The sequence below is a fragment of the Rhinolophus ferrumequinum genome, chromosome 7 (genome assembly GCF_004115265.2).
Source record: "Rhinolophus ferrumequinum isolate MPI-CBG mRhiFer1 chromosome 7, mRhiFer1_v1.p, whole genome shotgun sequence".
NCBI classification, from domain to species: domain Eukaryota; kingdom Metazoa; phylum Chordata; class Mammalia; order Chiroptera; family Rhinolophidae; genus Rhinolophus; species Rhinolophus ferrumequinum.
In genome coordinates this window covers 7,319,898-7,343,942 of record NC_046290.1, presented here as the reverse complement: position 1 = coordinate 7,343,942, position 24,045 = coordinate 7,319,898, and the positions used below count along the sequence as shown (strand labels likewise).

The following is a 24,045-nucleotide window of genomic DNA, read 5'->3' as shown; positions in this document are numbered from 1 at the left end:
GTTGATTTGACTGAGTGGACTTGAGCAGCCCTTCAAATTCCGGCTTGCTACGTAAATATCTTCAAACAGATTTCATAGTGTTGATTTTTCTTACTTGGCTTCCTGGCCCCACAAGTGCTATTTCATTACACAGGGGGAACCCACCCTGAACCTCGAATGATACCTGCATTTCCAATGTTTCTGGCTTCAGTCTTAGCTCTCCTTGAATGGACTGGCACCCTGTTAAATAAGTCAGAATTCCCCTTACAAGATAAGCTTCTTTTTAATAATTGATGTAGAAAATGGAAGTCAGTATGCATTTCTCTCTAGAATGAAACACTATACGCACTGGCACACACACGCGCACAGGTATTCATTCAGGTCTTCTCTGGTTAGAAGCAGATAACGCCACAGTCCCCTCCATGGCTGACTCAACTGGTTGTTGTCGGCACCGCCACCAATAGCCCCTTCACCTTGACAGCCTTGTTGCAAATACGTAGTGTTTGTTTTGCATTGGAAGAGTCAACACAAATCGATGTCGGTACTAAAAAGACATCACTAACTTCACTGCCGTACCATACCCGCTGTTGGCTCAGTAGTAACTTCTTTGGATAAAGACAACAGATGAAAACTGGGATGAAAGAATCATAACTCTATCGGTCTCATCAGTGGTGCAGTGTATTAGAGAATTCATGTTTTAATAAATATCACTGGTATTCCCATAATAATAATTTAAATATAATTCAGTCACTGATTGGATCCTAAAATACACACATATAAATAGTAAAGCTTTTAAGTGGTTAGAAAAATTTCAAGGAAAAATTTTAGCCTTCCCAGAACTGTTTGTTACACACATAATTCCTCTCTCCTCAAAACTCTTTTATTATGCGCCAAATATGATGTTGAGTCTAATAATAAAAACTTAATACAGTATTGATATAAAGACTTTCTAAAATGTAAATATAGAGAACAGCTAATCCATGAAGCGATATATTTGCTATTTGCCCCCCCATAAATTATGTTGAGGATTGAGGTTGTCTTTTTCTTCTGAAATCATCACCAAGGCCACTCCGTGAGTGTCAGTGAAACATAAAGTTGTAGAAAAATGATGAAGAGAGAATGCGTTTTAAGTTTGCATTTTAGAAGCTAAATCTATAATTTTTGAAAGGACAGGAAATTTGCGCAGCCTCTCTATTACATCTCTAATCCAATCTGAGTAAAAAGGCCTGTGTGTACGGTGCCGAGATGCAAAACTTCTTAGTTCACAGATGTTTCAAAATACTTGAACCGATTTATGGAGGAAAATGCCCACTAAAGCCAAGTTTTTTCTGATAAAACCCATCTCCCTGTCCAGACATGGAGAATTTCATCTGTGCCCTTTGATGGGCAAAAACACATACACACAAATGAAAACTTAGCTTCAGTTCCTACAGCAGCCCACATTCCAGAAAGCAAAATGGAAACTGTGGTCCCTTGAAGCCGACGCCTGTCTGTCTGTCCTGCTTTGTATCTCAATATAACAAAAAGAGATGGGTCAGGAAGACCTTGTTCTGGATTCTTTCCGTGGACATATCCATAATGATCCATAGCAATTACGTCTGGAAGCCAGACTCCAGATGTACTGTCCCGGGATTGCACTGCTGGGGTGTTGAGAAGCAGCTGTCGAGAAATGAAATGACACTCACGGAATGTCATCTGCCTTGTTGATAACGGAGAATATCTGTTGATAAAGGAGAGAGAATATGAGAGTGGCAGTTAAAAAACTCTGCCAAGTGACTAATTAATAAAGCGCCAAATCGTAGATCGCTCTGAATCAGTAATTAGGACAATAAGAAGATATCGGTGAGCCAAGCTCCTGGTCCATTCCATCCAGGACGCTGCTGCCAAAGAAGAGAGGAGATGGGGTTAGGAGCACATTTAAATAGGGGACGCCTCCCAGGTCAAACATGACATGCACAGGTAAAACTATTTTACAAGTTACTGTCAAAAGACTTTAGTAACAAGCCTGAAGTCAAATTCTGCTGCCCTTCTGTACAAAGATATTACAATTCAGAATCCACCCCCTGCCAATAGCTTATTCTGCCCAGTCTCAGCTGAGAGAGATTTGGGGTGCCTGGGTCAAGTCTTTCTCAGCGTGCTTTCACCAGCTTCCGTCCGCACTGTCTCTCACTTGAATGATTGTGGGTACACTGAAGTTATTTTTAGAACAAGTCCTAAGAGTTCACAGGATACAGGATTGTCTGTGCAATGACCCACCCACACCTGATACAGAAAATCAGGCATTGCACAAAAACTTGTTAAAAACGCAGACCTCAAAGAAGTACAAATTGGTTGTTACACAGTAGTCATGGGGATGTAGGGTATAGCGTAAGGAATATAGTCAATAATATTGTAATTATGTATGGTGTTAGATGGGGACTAGATTTATTTAGGTGACAGATGGGAGGGGGTCGGGGACAGGGTGAAAAAAGTAAAGGGATGAAGAAGCATAAACTCGTAGTTATAAAGTGGTCCTGGGGATGTAAAGTAAAGCATAAGGAATATAGTCAATGATAAGGTAATTATATAATACAGAAACAACAGACTGTGAATGGGTCCTAATGAAAAACAGAATGAATTTGTTTCAGTCTATTCAGTAATGTGGCGTATCCTGGTAGTAAGTATTATTTGAAGGAAGCAGGGAATGATAAATTGAGAGTGGTACTACATTAGATATTTCTTTCTTTCAAGTATGCCTGTCTCCCCTCTGTCTACAGGGGACAGGGAGGCTCTCAGTCTGACCCAGCTAGAATTATGAGTTTTGGGGGTACCCATTAAGTGCAGATTGCCACTCCCTACTAGGATGCACCAGACAGAACCGAATCTTTGGAGGGCTGTATTCAGGAATCAGCATTTCAAAGAACCCCCAGATGATTCTTTGGGGGAATAAACAGAGATCTGAGAATTCATCATATTCTAAGGAATGAAAAGTCGAATAATACATATACATATTTGAGCTGAATCTTCAGTCGTGCAATTCTTATGAGTCTATGTGTGATCTTCCATTGAATATTTCAGATCCTTTTGATAAAAAATGTAGTTACTGTGATTGTCAAATTTTGAGTGTCACAGAAAATAACTGTTTGGTTCTTGCAATCAATTGTACTGTGAATTCACAAAGAGTGCATATACTAACTGGCATTTCTTTTAAAACACAACATGGATGAAATAGGGACTACCTTATCTTCCTGCAGTGCCTTTGTCTCTGTACCTGCCTCCTTGTGAAGACTGGCGTATTTCCAAGGCCAGGGACCCGGTCTGTCATAAGCACCATGGTGTCCTCAACTTGTGGAACTTGCCCAGACACTCAGTAAATATGTGTTGAATGAATGAATATATTGATCAATATGCATTAAGTAGTACATACAAATGGTACACGTAAGATCTGACATGTAGGCATTTATTTACAGAACAGTCTACAAACGATAAATGGTTCATGCTGCTGGTCAGATGAAAAATGATAAATGTTGCTTATCACCTGTTGGATTCTCTGACCCAGTGAAAATGTGTGGGGACGAGACACGCAAGGCAGGGAGAGATGCTGTAGCCCTTTCAGCTTCATCGTCATTAACCATGTCAAAACTCCCTGCGGTCCGGCTTCCTACTGGATTAGCAAATGTTTGTTATCTTCATTTTGCAGGTTTAATTTATGCCATATCCCTTTCTAGAAAGGATTCTACCTTTTCTTGGTCATTGTAAATAATTCTGTCCCTTTTGGACTTGATTCATTCCTGCATGCTTTCCAATTATCCATTACAAAGCAACACTATTTTCTTTTTAAGAAAACTGTAAGATTTACATTTTGCAATATTTTACAAAAGTATCAAAAATTTTGCCATTTACAATATTTCAAAACTAAATCTCTAAGTTGTTTTTGATATTTTGGTAGTTTATGTTAACAGGCATTTGTTTTGTTCCAATGAAAAGATGTATTTTCATGAGATGACATAACTCCTTGACCCTAAGATTGAATGACGTGAGAATACCTGTCCTAAGTTGTTTCAGCAGTTGGAGAGCACTTTCCTGCGCGATCACGCTCCCCTCCCACAGTTTCATGGTGTACGAATGCATGTATTGTCGTCTGTATTTCTGCACAAGGAAACAAGGGCTCAGAGAGCTTCAGTGACTTGCCTGATTCACCCACCTGGTGAGACACATATCTGAGGCCCAAATCCTGTGTTCTTATTGCAGATTGTGTAGGCAAAATTGACTCAAGAAACAGCAGTAGAATTCCTACTTTATATGCTATTTTTTTTTACTTCAAGCTGTTGAGCACTGTACACCTACACTCATCAAGCCACTGTTCGTGTGCAGAATTTGATGGTGAGCCATGCCCTCTAGCTCCTACATAGGAGTTAGTTGCTCATGTAAATGGTGGTGCAGAAGTCAAGGTGCCCTCACAGAACCAGGGGACGTCCCAGGTCTAGAGCCCCCCCACTCTCCAGGGGTCCAGTGTGTCCATGCCTCTGAGCCCCTGGAGCTCACGGCTCCCCCTCTGCCACAGGACTGAACCCTTTCCTCTCTCCTCCCACCACCAATGCCACAGCTGAGTGTCCAGGAGTGGCTTGGGTTCTGAGCCATTTGAGCATCCATCCGAATTAGCCCTAGCAGTAGTGAGCAGGTGACTGGGGTCTTATGACAAATGGTAGCTCTTGTACAGCAACTGTCTCGGGCCCTCTAGTACATCAGTTTGCAGCTTCGCCCCATCCTCTAGGGCTCCTGGACCTGCAGGAGGCGTGGCCTGCACAGAGGACCCATGGGGCTGTCACAGTAACCTGTGGCCCTCTTGAGTCACAACCGCTCTCAGACTGTAAGCCAAGCATTCATGTTTCAGACATGAATCTTCAAACTCATTGACTTCAGAATCACCGTACAGGTGAAAATTGCCAGTTCCTGAGCTCAGTAGACCAAACTTTGTTTTGTGAAGGGAAGGAGTAGGAAAAGTAAAACCATATGACAACATTGCCGTGTTGGTGTCGGACTCTGTAAGCACTGTTGTGGAAAATGGTCGTAAAACGCCATCCAGACACAGGTATTACACGACCTCTGTCTGCAATGGTGGGGAAGCCTTTGCTGCAGTCAGGCTGGGCTGGGGCGTCTGCTTTCCTCCTTCTCGTTGGCCCGTCCATGTTTCCATTGCACTTTGTCACTGCAGTTCTGCACCCTCGGTTTGGTCAAGGAGAGACTTCATCAACATGACTGTCCTGGACATCTGTGGCATTTTGGACCAAGTCAGTTTCTCCAGCATTTTCTTCTTTGAATCAGCATATGTGCACACCACCTTATGACATTTTGGAGCATATTCCCAGAAGAGGGTGTGTGAGAATTTTTTCTTGAAATGGCCCAAAATAAAATGGATCTTATTAGTATGGTTCTGATAGGTTCTTTCTTGAGCACAAGTGGTAAAAGGCATGAATTCCAGAACTTGCACTCTTGACTTCTGATTCCTTGCTTCTTTTCTTTTTCATTCCGTGTTTCCCCGAAAATATGACCTACCCCAAACATAAGCCCCAGTTAAGATCGTCAGCCAGATGAACGCATTTAGTACATTATGACAATGTTCCAGAAGAAGATGACATGACTGTATTTGAATAAATGTAGATTGTTGTATATGAAAAAATAAGACATCCCCTGAAAATACGTCCTAATGCATCTTTTGGAGCAAAAATTAATATAAGACCCAGTCTTATTTCGGGGGAAATACGATTTAAGACTCGGTCTTATTTTCGGGGAAACATGGTAGTTCTGTTTCTTTTGCCAATTAACTGTGCCCACCTGTGAGCAATCGAAACCTGATCTAATGGATAAAAAGTATAAACGATGCTCCTTTTAAAAAGGCTTATCTTATTGAGTGCCATGCATAGTGCTTAACTGTGCAAATGTGTTTTGCACAAATGTGTCCACAGGAAAACACCGTGAGCTTGATAAACACAGGTTTATCAAGAACACGATAATAAAAAAATGTAGTATACTATTCAAATATTTAATAATTGTATTTTTTCTTAATACCAGCACCTAGGAATTGTGATATCCACAGAGATAGACCTTAAGTAAGATTGTTGCCCCTCGCCTAGGACCGTTGGTCATTAACATCTGACTCATGGCACTCTATTAAAGATGTCTTAATGCCCAGTAAGTGTTTAAAATAAGAGGATTTTCACACACGCCTTCAGATCATGTCATCACTAAAAGAGCCGCAGGTCCTTTCATTTCTCATCATTAGATGTTTTTAGAGGCTTAGAATCAAGGATTGGTGATACAGTTACCTTTCTAAATCTACCAGCAATGGGTAACTTTTGTGTAACTATACCACATTTAGATACACACTTATACACAGATTTGTTTCATCCTGTAAATGGGCGACATAAACTTTACGGTTTTACAGTGCTGTAAACGCATTTTCTCTCATGATTTTGTGAATCACGTTTTCTTTTCTCTAGCTTACTTTATCGTAAGAATACCGTCTATCATACAAATAATATATAAATGTGTTAGGTGACTGTTTATGCTATCGGTACGGCTTGCGATCAACAGTAAGCGATTGGGAGTTAAGTTTTGGGAGAGACAAACGTTACACAGGAATTTTCAGCTCTGTGGGGGTCAGCGCTCCTAACCCCCACATGGTTCAGCGTCGATTGTAATGACGGTGTTCTTTTACATTTGTCAGTCCTTAGCAATATTATCACAGCCTCCAGAAGTAAGAAGAATTGATGGCAGGAACTCAGGGAATATCATATTTAGAATATGTTCCTGGAAATTATGAGCGTGAAATAATATTCAGTGTGATGTTGGCATGTGATGAATCAGATGCAGTGAACCCAATTATGCAAAACAGTTATTTTGGACCGATCGTGCATCTGAGTGCTATCTAAATCAGGGTGATTTAAAGACGAGCAAAAGAAAAGGTGGAGAACTTGCCTGCCCTGTTCATTCCTCAAAACATCCCGGGATTTTTTTTCTTAACCCAATTCAGAGATTTCTCAGCACTGTTCCAGTCATTCAAAAATCCTGTTTCCTGTTCATTTACATTGAAAGCAGCCTGTGTAAAATAGTTAGACATTTATCTGTTGGCAATCTCAACGCTTTTGAATGACATTTTCTCAAATATGCTAGACAAGAATATTAAAATCCTGGTGGTTAGATGATCCTGAAGAAAGAGCCTAATCATTGCGCTTTGAAGATCTGGGCTTTAAATGTGGCCACCAGGGACAGCCTTGGGTGAGCAGCACAGATAAAGCTGTCCACAGACCCACCAAAGTCGAGGACTTCCAGCACCCTGTTGCGTCAGGCTGGGATGGAGAAGCCCGAACAGGGGCTGTTCAAAGGCAGCTGACAGTCAAATCCCAGCATGGCACGTGGATATCAGCGTTGGTGACTTAGCTGAAGGGTCTTTCCTAAAATCAGCTCAGCCCCGTTTTGTTCTCTCGTGTTCTCTACTCACCGTTGTTAGGTAACCTTCTCTCCTTGGTCCTCCTTGCCCTTCATTGGCTTTGTCCTTACCTGTCCTCTGCCTCACTGGAGGTGATTCTTCTGGCACTTCTGACTCCAACGAAATATTAGCTCTCAACCAACATTTTCCTTTCCTTGTGTCAGCTCAACCTCTTACACTCATAAAATATTATTTCCCCATGTGCTGAGGTTTCCTGGTCCACAGCATTGCTTCAAAGCCACACCTCTTTCTATAAAGTGCAACGAAATGACACATAATTTGCAAGGACCACAAGGCAAGTGATGTGTAGCGTCAATTTACCAATTACAACAATTATTCACCAGCATTTGTACCTTCTTCACAGGAAGGTAGACTAAATGCTGATGCTTCGATTTGGAGGGTAAGAATAAGGGAAAATATAACTCGAAAACCCTTTTCTGTAGAACCTGCTTCCCTCGGGGACTTAGGCTGTTTTAAGTCTGAACATGTGGGTTCATTCATGGTCCAGGGAAAAACTGCTGATGGGAACAGACTCCGGTTCACTTTTCAGGAATGACATCAGGATGGCTTGTCATCGTGGCTTATTCATTTGCTCGTGACTTTAATCATTTCTGTTGTCAAGTTGAAGGTGCAAGAACTGCGGGATAATAGGAGGTGTTTAGGTTTGACTGTGTGCGTGGCCCCTTTTGTGAGGAAGACAGGGACATTCGTTCGGCTGAGGAAAATGGTGTTTGGCTGGCCCTGTTCGGCGCGGATTGATCTCACAATCATTATCATCCTCATAGGGAGATCAGCTTTGGGAGCAAATCAAGGCAGCTGGGTGATGCTGATAAGCTGATTAACTTGACGTATTGCTGCCAGTTCGTTATTTATTGTATTTTCTGCAGCTGTCAACATTTCTGTCAAAAACGTATATATATATATATATATATATATATATATATATATATATATGTTTTTGTACATCATTGGTAAAACAAGTTCTGTGTGAGTGTTGGTCGGGCCTGATGTCTCCTGTTCCTCTATTTCAGCGGGGTCCCGGGCCTCGTACAGCAGCCAACACGGCCACCTGGGCCCGGAGCTGCGGGCCTTGCAGTCCCCCGAGCACCACATAGACCCCATCTATGAAGACCGCGTCTATCAGAAGCCCCCCATGAGGAGTCTCAGCCAGAGTCAGGGGGACCCTCTGCCGCCAGCACACACCGGCACCTACCGCACGAGCACAGGTGTGTATTCAGGACCCCACTCGGTGGCCTGTCCGAGGTCGGTGGGTATGGTGGGGAACTTCCCTATGCTCCGTTGTAAAAGGAGGGTGTGTGTGTGTGTGTGTGTGTGTGTGTGTGTGTGTGTGTGTGTCCGTCCGTGTGTCTGTCCGTGTCCTCTCTCCCCACAAGCATTAAGACCCGCTTCTATCATTAATGTCTGTGATGATGGCAGAAACCAAATCTGACTCCAGGTTAGCTCCCTGAGTATATTGTGAATGAAAGAAGTACCACGGGGGTTGTAAATTTACTTTGTCAAACCGGCAAATTGAAGGAGGCACTACTACTTTTTTGGACAATGTTAGTAATGTATTTTATGAATATAAGTACTCTAAGAAAGCACAGGCATTATATAGGACATAAAAGGCATATGCCCAATTCTGATAAGTGTTTTCTAATGCTATATAACTTATTTGGCAAGCTTGGAGAAGAAACATATTTACTGAAAATGTGGCATATTTTGTATATTATTTCATACCCACTGTTAGGTTGAATCATATGAAATTATTATTTAAAGGATATTGGCCATTGTATATGATTCAATCAACTATATAGCTCTCCTGGATTAAATAAAAATTTTGAATTGAATCTCACCATAGGCCGCATGAAAAACACAAGTGTTTTGCCAGAACATGTAGCCATTTGCAAAATAACTAGTCAAATGTCATGATTAAATGTGCTGGAGAACACTTACCTTAACTACAAAATCAATATAATTAAGAAAATGTTGAGAATTGCACTTATAAAGTGTCACATTGCTAAGTAAACTTAGAAAGTATTATGTAGCTGATTTGCAGACAGTGGTGCTCTCTCGTTCCTTTCTGATTGGTCTAGGACTTGGCACACAGGGCTTTGCACCTTCAGACTGTTGTAACTTCTAGTTACCAGGAAGTAGAGCATAGCAATTTTGTTAAATGGCATTATGATACTAAATTACACGTTTGGAAGTCCAGGCCAGCTAAGTTGCTTTTATAGTTGATTATTGATATTTGCATTTCAATATTCACTGCATCATAGGGAAAGAGGCACAAAATAGTCTTTATTTTATTTTTGACATCGTAAATGCCATCCAATGCTAATAACATATATTTGGTATTTGGCTTAGATGAAAAAGAATACCCATTTATTCTTCTGTCAGAATTTCTCACATTTAGCACCTTACTTAGATCCCCGCCTGTCTGTGGTTGGGCTATTTTAACATTTAGTTTGTTGCATATTATTAACTAAGGTAATTTGATTTCCATGCATCCCTTAGAAAAGACAAAGATAACAACCTCAGGAACGTTCAATATCTAATTTGACTAAAACCTGACAACAAAAGGGATTCTGTTGATTCTGTTCCGCATTCATAGGCTCTTAGAATTATCTTGTTAATAAACTTCTGGCAGGTTAATGAAAAATGAGCTACAATAAGAAAAAAAAAATACTTCCTCCACCTATGTCAAATTGAGACAGAAGACATTCATACTTTTCCAAAAATAAACAAAACTGGAGAGTTTTCTCTAAGCCAGGGGTCGGCTCACAGTGGCTCGTGGGCCAAATCTAGCTAGCCACCTGTTTCAGTAGCACTGGTGAGCTAAGAATGATTATTACATTTTTAAATGATTTATGATCAAAAGATGGGTACTATTTTGTGATATGTAAAAATTATAGGAACGCAAATTTCAGTGTCTGTAAAATTACTGGAATACAGCCTCACCCACTCATGTGAGGTGTGTGGCTACTTTCCCACTACAGTGGCCGAGTTGAGTGGTTGTGACAGATACTAGATGGTCGGTACAGCTGAGAATATCCACTCTCTCGCCCTTTAGAGAAAGTTGGTGGACCCCTGCTCTAAGCCATCAGTGGAGAACCATGCTGAGTGGGTGAAGAGGTGTTTTTCTTTGTTGCCTCCAGGAGGGGAGGGAGCAGTGTCCTCCAAAGAGACACTTAAAAGTGTCCTTTCGAAAGGGGAAACCTGTTTCCCTGGGCTTTTCCCAGTAACAAAAATCTCTGCCGTGGCAGAGATCTGCTAAGGGTGTGACACCCGGATGTCCTAGACCCCATCCCAGCCTGCACCTTGGAACTTGAGGCACTTTTGAGGAAATTTGCTGATTCATGCAACACTATGGAAATTTCCAGAAGTGCATGGATGGCCTCTTTGGGTGACAGGTGGGGAGAAGCCACCTCTTTCCAGCTCCTAAGCATAAAGCCACAGGCTCTCTTCCCTGCACCACCTACCCAGGTTACTCCCTATTTCTACACTTAATTCATTTCATTTGAAATCCTTACACTTTCCCAGCTAACCCTGCAACTCCAGGAACTTTCTCAATCAGAACCCACATAGCTGAGAAAATACCTTTAATGTGGATATGTCTTTTACTTATAAATTATATGCATATTATACATTAGTAAAATATATCTAGTAAAAAATCAAGATTAAAAGTTGATATAAAGAAACATCGTAAGATGGCTTTCCCATATCCAAGGGGACATTTTCAACCCTACTGTATTGCACACCCCACACTGGAGACCACTGGCACAGACCTTGAATAGGCTTCCAGGGCCAGAGCAAATACCCTACATCCTTAGCAAAAGAGGACATGTTCTCATGAGGCCCGTTAGACTGGAAGTATTCAGGATCCACTGGCTTTGGGCTCCGATTGGTGGCTGAGTGGCATGAGCAAGCAGTCTTACCTGTGCCCTGTTAAGTAACAGTTCACTGGCTGGAGTTCCTTCAGTTTCACTCCTAAGGCATTTCCAGGTAAGACTTCAGAGAGAGTGAGGCCGGCAGGGGAACTGAAGGCCAGTCATCCCTCTTCAAGGAGGCAGCACTGGGGAATGAAGACAAGTGGACTTGCCTAAGCAATTAGGGAATTACTACATGGTGCCATCGTATCAAGCAAGCGAGACAGGATGACAAAAAGTGTTCAGCACATTGCAACTTGGAGGCACTGTTCTAAATGCTTCGAATATGCTATGAATCCCGAGACCACCCTGTGACGTGGGTACTGTTATGATGCTCACTTTACAGGTCAGAATCCTGAGGCACAGAGAGGTTGAGTAATTTGCCTAAGGTCACACAGGTTGTAGAAGCCAAACTTTACGCCTTCACACTCAGGCAGTCTCACCCTGGAACCTGGGCTCTTAACAGTCATCTCGGTTGTATGACTGTGCTTTTGTAAAAATGTAAAAACAAAATAAGTACACATTTGTTTTCATCTGTAGCACTCCATGGTTTCCTGTATCCTGTTAACCAACTAATATCTGTTGAAGACACTGCAAGTGCTAGATGCACTGGCAGATCCAGAGAAGCTTAAATCTGTTCTTGTCCATGAGCGTGTTCAGTTTCATATTACAGAAAGTCATAAACATGCAAAGGAACTGGTAGTGAAAGGCAGTATCTTAGAGCTAAATGAATATTTCTGACAAAATTGAAGACAACCTAACTGTGACACTTCAGGCTCAGGCCCCCCAGCCACTGCAAGACAAGAAATGCAGAGCTCTTCCCAACCCAGGCCCAACAAAAGGGAGTGGGCTCTGAAGACGGCCCTCTCCCCTCCCTGGGCCCAGAGGTGCTCTTATCATGTTTGCCCGAAGATAAGACCTAGCCAGACCATCAGCGCTAATGCGTCTTTTGGAGCAAAAATTAATATAAGACCCAGTCTTATTTTAATATAATATAATATAATATAATATAATATAATATAATATAATATAATATAACTGGGTATAATATAATATAATACCAAGTCTTATATTAATTTTTGCTTCAAAAGGCGCATTAGAGCTGATGGCCCGGCTAGGTCTTATTTTCGGGGAAACATGGTAGTAGGGAGTCAGAGAGAAAGTTGAGCACCTGCCCACGTGCAGGCTGGAGACAGTAGCCAGCCCGCATCATAGCCCCAGAGATCTGGCAGCCTGAGAGAAGGTAAAATTCACCTGATTCAGGTAAAAACCAGAGTCAGCACTGGTCCCTGGTCAACAGGGCTTCCCAGAGAGCATCCTCTTACCAGATGTGACAGCCACTCCCTCATGTGGGGCCAGTAAGTGGGGAGAGAGGGAGACAGAGCAGACTGGATGCCCTTAATACCTACTCCCCAGGAAGAGAGACAGAATTGTGTGAACGGCCCCAGAAAAAGCAGGCCGGTGCATCGGATGATGACGTGAGTGTCCCCACGCGCTTTAATGGGATGAGCAGCCTAACCTCTGAGGCTGTATCTTGCACAGTGAAAATGTAAAGAGGCACTTTTAACTAGGATGTCTGTTTGAATAAAACGTACCTTTCATCTGGGTTTAGACTTGTCAAAACCAGAGATTATGCAATGAAATGAATACAGCCAGACGAGGAATGCGTGAGCCTCGTGAATTTGCTTATGGTAAAGTCTATTAGGCAGAAACTGAATAACACAGATTTTTATTTCAAACTCAAAACACGTCAATGACTATCAACTTAGGAGTCATTTGATTAACACGAACACTTGACTCTGACAACCCCCCAAACACATCTTTTTAAACTAGTGAAAATGGCCAACATCTGCTACCATGATAGACACGTGAGTTTCCTTTTGGATAAATGTGATTCTAAGTGAGTGGAGAAAACAAGCTTCCTGTGATGAAAATGTCAACTTGTAATAAAGAGTGAATTATCGTAGATACGTTGCAAGGAGAAAACATGCTAAATATCTTTATGAGGTTGACAAGTACGGCAACATAAAAAGAAAATCTGGTGAAAATATTGCATGTGTGAAGAAAGTATTTAAAAACACCCTTAATCCTCTGCAGTAATAGCCAGTGCTTGGTAATGTCATAGGAGGATTCCAAAGAAGCTTCATAGTCATCAAATTTTATTACTATTCTTCAATAATATGTAAATAACATTTTCAATTAAAATCATTATTTGATCCCACCAAAATGTGGAATATTAGCATTCTATTACTTAACGAAATGCTGTTACTTCAAACTGTAAAAATGATTGCTTCCCATTAGAGAAAGTCAAATTAGATTCTCCATAAAGTCTTAGTTAAAATTTTTACCCTTTTTATCGAAAAAGTCAGGGACATATTATTACCCAATTGGAAATTTTTAATGAACCCAATGATAAATATCATCTTCAAACCAAGAAGAGCTTCCAGATGGCTACCGACATCAAATCACCTAAAATGGTGTAAGTAACAAACTGATTACAAACAAAGAAGGACAGTGTTTGCAAGTAGAACAGTTCTGTGGTCAAATTCAGAAACGTGAACGTCACCTCCAATCATAATGACCCGATTACTACTAAAAATTCTGCATTAAATGCCTCTCTCCACAAAGATGATATATAATGATAGAAGATTATGTTAGATTTACCCTTGAATGTTTTTCCATTGAGTTTAGCATGGATCAACCTTGCAGAGGGCAGAAAATTGGAAGCCCTTTACAATTCAGTTCTAAGTGATAATACTGTTGGAAATACAGGAGTTGGGCACTAAATGTTCCTCGTTCCTAAAGTTAATAGAGTTGGACTCTCTCAAAGAATGTGGAGGCCATGCCCTTGGACCCGTTGTCACCTAAGCCATCTTTGTTTTCTGAGCTTGCAAAGGGAATTCATACTATTTACTTAGATTATGGCATGCTTCATTTATATTTTTGCAACGTGTAAATGTTTTCTTATTTCATACTTCTGTATATAAAAATACACCTAAAAGCAAAGATAAACAATACAAAACAACTTTTTCCTTCCTTTTCTTGAACCCCACTGTATATCCTCCCTAAGTTTCTTCATGTGCCAGATTCTTGTATTTTATTCTGTTCTCCTTTTTTTCCATAGTCAATTAATGACGCATGTAATGATCTATCACCATCAAAGTACCTATAGAATATTTCATTAAAAAGGATCCACATTCCCTCTTCCAAATATAAAGCATAGCACATGTGTTTTTCCCCCCTTTACATGCGCTTTATTTGTGTAGCTCTACAGAAAACAGATAATTTCATGAATAGCATAGATGTGGGGTGAAGTATCAAGTCCACTGCTGAAGAGCCTACTTCTAAAATGTCCCCAAAGAGACCCGCATTATGATTCATTGAGTTCTGAGAGCTTACAGAGCGGAGAAGGAGCTGTTCGCCGAGCCGATGAACAGAGGAGTGTTTACAGAGCTGATGAAGCCCCTGCCACTTCAAATGTTTTCCACAAGCAGGTTCAACCAAGTAGAGTGATCCTACAAGGCAGGTGATTTGGCCAACTGAGCTCTAAAACTCAACTAAGAGAAAATGTATAACAGGACAGGAATCCAGGAAAATACTATATTAAAAGGAAGAAATCTTACTAGTGTGCCCAGCATCCACTTATTCATACAAATGGAAGGCCATGGTTTGCATAAGCCCCACCAGAGTCTTCACAGGCAGGGCAAAAAGGGAGAATTTAATCTTCACGTGTTGAAGTCATTTTTTTACATCTTGCCTAAAAATATAATGCATTACGTTTGTTACGTTACTCATGGTTAGTTTGAGGTCTGTTAGAGTCTCACACATTTTCTTCTATTCAAGCATGTAACTTATTCTTTAATGTAGTATATTTTTCTCCCCGTTTGGATTAGTATTGTACATGATTTCATTGCATTGATCAGTCTTTAATTTATTTCAATTTGGAAGTACCAATTTGAATTCTGATTGTATATTTTGAAATGCTCATCAGCTACCTATTTATTGTGACCTAAAAAACATTCAGCCTATAGAGTCAGGAATGATACTTCTGAAGGGCCATTTGACAACTGCTACTCATGTGATTTTGATTTTTTAATATGATCTTTTTAAAAGTTGTTTATTCATCTTAGATTTCATAGCCCAACCTCTGTTTTTTTAATGTACTGATATGACTGATTACATTAAGACTCAATATACTTTAAAATAATATTAAGATAAATATATATATTCCCGTTCTTTGATGTTCATAGAAATGAAGTTATTTTTTTGCATAAATATTTTGTGTAGTTTTTCAGCATATCTTAATATATTCAGTTTAATGAGGAATGGTATAAATTAGTTAACACACCAATTTGTAATAATATTTGTCAATATAATAGTCAGATCATTAATTCCTATTATAAACCCATTTCTTCTCTATAACTTTAGTAGACATTTCCCTCACTTTTAGACTCTCATCATTTTTCTGAGTTTTTTTCACCATGTTATGTAATTCAGTAATAGGGATCTTTGAAGTTTTAAACCCAATCCAGTTTACAGGCGGTAGTTATAAGCATAAACTCTGGAAACAGAGAGCAAGGGTTTGAATTCCTTCTCTGCTAGATACTGTGCAAACTCGAGGACGTTATATAATCTCTCTGTGCCTCAGTTTCCCATCTATAAAGCGAGAATAAGGAGTTTGCTCTCTTACTAGGTTGTCGGAGGAACTATGAGTTCACACAAGAATATGAAGTCTGATACCCAATGGGAAAGGCCTTTCACCCCATTGTGATATGTACCGTCCCCTTTTCTAATATCAGCTGATTTCAGCCTTGTTAATGGTAATAGTTATAATAGCTCATTTGCTTAACATTTTCTAAATATTAGGTATTTAATATTTTCCCTTTGCTTAAAGCTAACAACAGTCCCAAGAGGCCATGTTGTTCACTTTGTAGTCAGGAAACTAGAGCTTCGAGAGCTCAGTAAACTTGTCCAACACCAAGAATTGACCAAAAGTGAGCCCGACTTTCTAATATCAGAAGCCACGCTCTGCATAAATGCCATGATATTTCCCCCCCAAAAGGCCACAGTAAAATACAATATGAGCCTCATAATATTCATAAACTTTCTTCCCCCTTTTCTTCCTCCTCATGTTCTGAGGTGTCACTTTTTTCTTTCTGCTTAACCACATTTCACACATTAGTTTCACGTTTTGACACAATCTGCTTTACAGTCTTCATAATTTTTTTCTGTTACTGGGAGTGTTTTTCTTAGATTCCTCTCATTATATTCTCTTTTAATTTATGGTCCTTTGAGAGTTTTGTTGGGGTGGCTAGTCAGGTTGCTCACCATATCTATATCTATATCTATATCTATATCTATATCTATATCTATATCTATATATATATATATATTTTTTTTTAACAAATATGTTTCTTTAGATTTCAATACTAGTTCCTCATCTGTGCCATTTTGCCTCCCTTCCTGTTAATCATTGTATTTATTGTGTTAGTAGTGAGTAATTTGGCATAGAAAAGGATTTTCTGATATTAGTAACCATTTTCAGTAAGCTTAAAGCTAGATATTTAATTTCCTGGATGAAAAGAATGCATTTATGAAAAAAATGTCAGGTGTACTTAGTTTTTCCCTTTTGCCCTCGATTTGCTGGCTAGCTCATCACAACTCTTCTAGAAAATGAACTTTTGTTTACCTCTGTGCATTTCTTTTTCCAAGAGCAAGGCTATGCCTGGCCTAAATTTGAAACCCCTGTCACCATAATATAAAACACATTGTTCATATATATTTAAAGCATGAATTTTAAATAAACATGTTTATAATGTTTTCAAGAAAGTATAAATGCTCCAGAAATTGCATGAAGACATAAGAGAGCTTTTCTGGTTGTGAATTTAATGTTTATTGGTCTAATTTGATCATTTGGAAACAATCCATTAGAACAAGCCTCATCATTTCAAAAGACGGTCCTCTGGAAATGTCCTCTGGAAAAAACTTTAGAAAGCTTTTCTGAAATATTTTTCTAGTTTTCATCATGTCATGGTGCCTGTTTTCCTATTTGGGTTATTATAAAAATTAAGTATTAAAAGTTTATTGGAAATGAAAAGCACTAAACGCTTAATTTAAAAACCAGTTCTCAGTATTAGAATATATTCCTCTCGTTTCACTTTGCAGTGGTTTTTTTGTTTTTGTTTTTTTGTTGTTTTTCTTTGTCATTTCGACATAATTTCCTTAACTTTTTGTAACAATTGTTTTCTCAATGTGACAGTTTCTTTTGTGTTTGGTTTGGCATATGTCCCTTAATATAAGAGAGGATAAAAGAAGCTCTATTATCACGCACCAGGAAGCACTCAGGAAGTCAAAGTGGTCGGGGGTGATTTATAACTGAAACCTAAGACCATATTGAGCTCCCATAGTTTAAATGGGCATTCTAGACACTAGACCCTGGCTGTATTTTGGCGTATTCTGATCTGCAATGCCAGGAAGCAAATATCCTGTCTAAAATTGATCATGGCTGATCATTGTTGCAGCAATTAATAACTGGTCACATTATATTAATATGAAGATGCTATTTTCATCATATAAGTCAGCTACACCTTAGGCATCAACTATTATTGAGATCCAGGAAAATCTCAAATATCATGACATGAACGAACTAAAAAAAATAAAAAAGAAAATAAACTTAGACCAGGAAACAAAAGACTGAAGTTCAGTTTGGAAATAATCCCACTAACTTTAGTAACTGGTGTAAAATACTCTGGAGTAGCCAAGTCAGCCCCTTAGTTTGTCTGTTCCAGTTGGGCTGGCTGCTCTTCCCTTTCTTCTGCACACCTACCCTTCACCAGATTCATTTGTTACTATGACAGCTTTATCAAAAGAGGCACATGAACATTTCGGGGAGTAGGTGCACGGGGACTGCCGCGGTACTGCACCCCCATACAGGTAGTCCCTCTCACTTACTCTTTTTATGCAGGAAATTAACTATGTTACTCAATTTATTTGAACAAAGTAATAAACTTCATGTAACATCACGTGAACATACATTTTCTGAATTTTCTCAGCGTGAACAACAGTTACCTGTCCGTGATTCCCTGTAAAATACCCGCTGTATAGCTTCTGGGTTTTAGTTTCACACAGTTTACATTTCAGAATAACAAACTTTGTCTTGGATGTTGGTAAATCATAAATCAGATGCATTTTACCCCCCGGCTGAAAAGTTTATGTCTGAGATTGCACGCTAATTATCATTGTACTAGATAACATGGACTGTATTTGTTCAGATATGGCCGGTGATTTTTTTATTCTTTCAAACCCTTGTTTTGTTTTGTTTTATTTTTTTATGTGTGTAATTCGTCCTCCCCACCGAGACCTGGTTAACCATTTCAGTGAGTAGATCCTCAATTTTTTGTTTTGTGCCTCCTTTCCTATCCTAGCCCCATCTTCCCCTGGTGTCGACTCCGTCCCCTTGCAGCGAGCAGGCAGCCAGCATGGCCCCCAGAACACCGCTGCGGCCCCCTTCCAGAGAGCCAGCTTCGCCGCAGGCCCTTCCTCCAACTACGCGGACCCCTACCGCCAGCTGCAGTACTGTCCCTCGGTTGAGTCTCCATACAGCAAGTCCGGCCCTACCCTCCCGCCCGAAGGCACCCTGGCCAGATCCCCGTCCATTGACAGCATTCAGAAAGACCCCAGGTGGGTACAAACCTTCTCCTACATATGTCTAAAGAGGTTTTCTAAGCAGGCGTTGGTATGACGTTATTTTTTTCCTGCATCGCTTTATTGCATTCATGTCATGGGCTGAGTATGAAAGGATTGACTTCAGTTGGATTTTATCCCCTTGTGTCTGATTTGGAGTATGAGTGTTTGTCATGGATCCCTACTGTCTTGCGTGGTTCAACAGCAAATAATACAGATGATCTTTTGATCAGAACATCGGTAGGTGCTTGATGTTTCAGCTATTTGATAAGATCTAGAACAGCTCTGTTTAATGCAGAGGACACTGAGGATTGGGGATGATCTCATCCGACTTCCCGTGTTGTGGACTAGGCGTTTTCTTGTCTCCGTAGAAGCAGGCTTTGTCACCATATATGTTTCTGTTTACCAGAGTGTAACATGGCACACCTGACAGATTGTACTAAACATTGACATTCAGAAAATCCATATTCCCTTCATGTTTCTGTGTCTGAAAATAAACATGAGGTTAAAATTGTTTGAGCAATGATAAAAACTTGAATATAATGCAGTGAAGCAATTGTTAGTATTGAGATGTGTTTCTTTTGGGCTTTCTTTTTTGAACATTGACGACGGATTTAGTGACGCTCTATTTCTGATGTTGGAATTGAATTCCTATAGAGTGAAATGATGTTTTATTCATAGCTATGTGATTTATGCTGATAAGAATCCCATATAGAGAGATATATGTGCATCTGTGAATACCATAGGTATGTCAGATTTCTTTGTAGCAGGGCATGTGACTTGACTCTGGTACTTGAAATTCGTCTCCAGGAATTTGCTCTGATAGAGCACACAAATACTGCATTGAGGGGTTTGCACAGATTGTTTTGAAAGAAGAAATCACTTCTACAAACATAAAGGCAGATTGGGACCATTTTATGGTATCCATTGAGATTCCTTTAGCACAATTCAACCCCCCTTGGAGGGTCCATGTTAAATACTCTTATCAGGTAGAACCGCCATTGTCAATGTGAATTGTAATAAATGCTCACTATTGGCTACTAGAAATGAGAAGGAGGCTTACATTCGCATTGTTCAGTGTCCTGCTTATCCAGGTTTTCCGTCTCAACAGCCACTTCTGTAGTCTAGGTCCTAAACCCACCCCAAGTCCTTAAGTGTTCTTCACATGTATGGATACGTAGAATGTTCTTCAGATAACACCTCAACACTCTCTATTTGTCAGTAATTTTTCTTGACATCCTACTGAAAACTTATAGAAATAGAATAACAATAAACTCTTAAGAAATCCTAAGAAGAAAAATATATAATTGAATCGGCATTGCTTTATTTAACATTGCATATTTAAAGTGAGGATAAGTGTTTTATCTCCAATGGCAAGGTTTTAAATTTTCATATTAGGGGAATTTGGCTTAATAAGAAACCAAATTTATGTTTCTCTAGCTATAGATAAGCCTCTTTATTTTCTACTGTGTATTAAATGCATTTTATTTCACTAAGTGGCATATCCTTTCCATTTTATATTACTGTCACTTTTATAGCCTTTTTTTCTTCTTCTTGTATATAGTCACAGCTCTTAGCTTTTCAAGTTATGGATTATGTCACTTATATTTATTGAGAGCACACTATAAACCAAAAAAGAAAAACACCAATATGAAATGCTAGAATGAATCAGAGAATGTTGGCCACTAATCTCTTGTATGTGTAAAATTTATATGCAGATTAGAATTATATGAATTACAGATTCACTGTGTTATTTTCAAAAATGCTAGGCGTTGGCCTTAAATATGTGTTAATTCTGAGGAAAGAAATTGTACCACCATTCTAAGCTCAGCTACACAAGCAAAACAAACAGAACCAGATCTAGGGCCAGAAGTGGACAGCTGTGCCTTCATTTTAAAGGGAATAATAGCCTGGCATCATGCAAAATGGATGGAGTATAAAATACAGTAAGGCTCTGCTTATAGAATTTTCTTTATAAAATAAAGGACTATGTGAAGGTGCTCAGATTTATTTGAGAGACATCCCAAATCTAACATTCAAGTCCAAATTCTACTAATTCTTTTATATCAAGATTTTTGCATCTTCCTTCCAATAATGAATTTTGATTCTTCCCTAGTGACTATTACTAGAACTAATATGTTTAACTTCTAGGCTTCCGAAATGTTTACTTTAGCATTAAGGGCTACAGTGTCAACTTTTTCAGTCTTTAGACTTCTTTCAGCTTTCATACATATGTTTTTAGAGGGACTGTCTTAAAATTTTAATTATCATTAAATACCAGACCATGTAAGCCTCTTTACTATTAGAGACATCTTCATAGCGCACTTCTCAAAGCACTTTTACTGACATATTTCATGTACTCGTAATTCTCCTTTGTGGGAGGAAGCTGATATCCCCATATGCTGTGCCTTAAATAAATGGACAATTGGAGTGTTAAATGACTTATTGAAGATCCCACTGCCAACAGGTGGGTACACAGACTAACGTCCACACATTTTAGGACACTGCAGGACATACTGGTGTGAACGTTTTTGTTTCCTTAAAAAAACAATAAGGAAAAGGAAAGAACATACTCACATCTCTTACAATTTTTCAGAGGATGGTAGTACCGGGCGCCTGTGTGTAGGAGCTGGGAGGCATGAAGGAAATAGTGCACGTCACGAGGCCTCATCTCTCCGATAATTGCTTATGAATGTGTGGGCTTTGTTTTATTTTTCATTTCTTTTCTAATAGCTGTCTTATCCCTCTTGTTGCAGACCAGCATCTTTTCTTTATTAAAGAGTCTTAGTTATTATTCAATGAGAAGTTTTCAAGCAAACTGTGCATTTTAAAGTAAGAATTTGAAATCAGATAACCTCAATTCAGTTATTAGACTTGAAACTGAAGACTTCCTGTTAGCTCCTAATTCCTCTAAGCCATGGAAAACGAAAGGATTGGTTCTGAAGGGTTGGATATTTCTCGCTTGCTTGGTTCAGTAGTATAGATTGTTGCAAAACTTGGGTCTTTTCCCTTTTAACTGCCCTCGTTGTGTACTCCAACAAAGAATGCACAGAAACCTTTTATACAAGAGACAGTAAAAGTCTAATTTCCTTTTTTAAGTCAGCCATCACTTTGAAAATGTTTATATATGTATATACATATATATTTTATTTTACAGTCACATTTGCTGAGAAGTTTTTATTTGTTAATTGCATGTTATCTTCCATAAAATGTGAATCTCTTAAGAATTGTCGTGACTAATATATTTTGATGCTATCCCAAATACTGAGTTTTATAAACGGTTGTTTTTAAGCATATAGGTCAAATATAGGTCTCAAAATTAAATTATATGAAAGACATTCCACTGAAGTTGGGAGTGATAAGTCATAGCATCCTTACTTTGAAAATGTGATTAGTGAGATAACTAGAGAAAACTAAGGCAAGACGGGTATACCTGAGTATGCTAACGGTACTATAAATGTTCTTGTCTACAAAACAAGAAAAGTTTAGGACACTTACTGACATAACTTAATGTGTAGGTGGTAGCAGGAATAGCATCTTTTAATCATGTTTCATTGATCCCTTTTCAAGATATTATAATCCTTGATGGACACACTCTCAAAACAATTTTTCAAACATACTTAATGGATCTAAATTACTGTAAGCATAATTTACATTAAAACTATATATATTTTTTTGTTGTTCAACATCACAGAGAAATAAATACAATGGCACATCTTTATGGTGAATTTGGACCCAAATTAGCAACGGCATTTTCAGTTGGCTGTCAAATTTGTACAGCATATTTTGTTCCAATCACGATATTTGACCAATAATATAAAAATATGCACTTTTAAGGAATTACCTAGTGCATTTCTACTATATTTTATCTGTTCCTTTTAAGATACCAGTAAAAAAAATTTATTATTAGATAGTATATTAAATATTAATAAAGAATACTGCTTGTAAGTATCTTATCATCATGTAAACCTAGGGTAAGAATGTTTTCCAAATGCTCTTGTTTCGTTGTTTGCCTACCCAATTAAAAAAATCACTCCTATAGCATACAGAGAATTGAATGTTCAAGCAATGAAACATACTATAAAAATACTTTTTAAGAGGTAAAGATTTGAAAATTATTTCTGAAATCTTCATTAAAGTTTAAAGCACTATTATTATGTAACTTAAGTCCCATGGCTGAAGTGTTTGCAATGGAACAGTTATATAGTAGTCTCCGTTGTCCAGTTGTCTTGGGTGGTGAATATCAGGGGACTTTGCTTTTCACTTCAAATGCCCAATAATCGTTTATTTAACTGGGGAAATGTCAGAGGGGAAAATAAAGCATGCACAATTTAAAGACCTTCAGAGTATGAAGAGCGCTTGGAAGTCATTTATTCACTTAGGCTAAAAGCCAGTCTGACAAGTGGCCATTCATTCTCTGCTTGAATGCCTGTAGCAACGGGCCACTCACCATCTCTGGAAGAATTTTACTAAATCTTTGAATAACTCAAGCCTTGAAAACTAATTTATACTGATACAAAATCTGCATCTCTTATAAATTCATTCCCTGATCTTGTTCCTGACCTCTGAGATCACGTGAGAAACACCTATCCCTTCTTCAAAGGACAGCCTTTAAACACGGTTGTTCCATGCACCGCGCAGCACTGCCCAGGCCTCCTGCTCCCGTGCCAGCCACAGTCCCTCCAGGACTTGTCATTTCTAGGGCTGTCCTCCCATGGCCAGTCTCCTTCCTGGTTCTGCTGACACGTCACCAGAAGTGCAGGAAGAGAACCAGTGTTCCCTTTGGGCAACCACAGCTTATAGTACGTTTTCTTGATGAGAAAGATGTTAAGATGAGAATAATGTTTATAACAATGATAACAATGATCATGAAAATCAATTAAGTAATACGTTCCATGGTTGGCATTAAACTTTTTCTATTCATTGTTTACGTGAATCCTCCCTCAATTCTTTATGACGTGATTTTTTTTATGGTACCCATTTTAC

The 24,045-nt window shown here is 39.1% G+C and overlaps 1 protein-coding gene across 3 annotated transcripts in view; it reads left to right on the top strand.

Annotated features, from left to right (window-relative positions):
* The window catches only part of CTNND2 (catenin delta 2), an 829,794-nt gene that overhangs the window by 471,001 nt on the left and 334,748 nt on the right, over positions 1-24,045 (top strand). For all 3 annotated transcript variants that reach the window (XM_033110744.1, XM_033110743.1, XM_033110745.1), the window contains 2 exons: positions 8,479-8,673; positions 18,801-19,056. In XM_033110744.1, the coding sequence (XP_032966635.1) occupies positions 8,479-8,673; positions 18,801-19,056 (451 nt within the window). The remainder of the gene's footprint in view (positions 1-8,478; positions 8,674-18,800; positions 19,057-24,045) is intronic.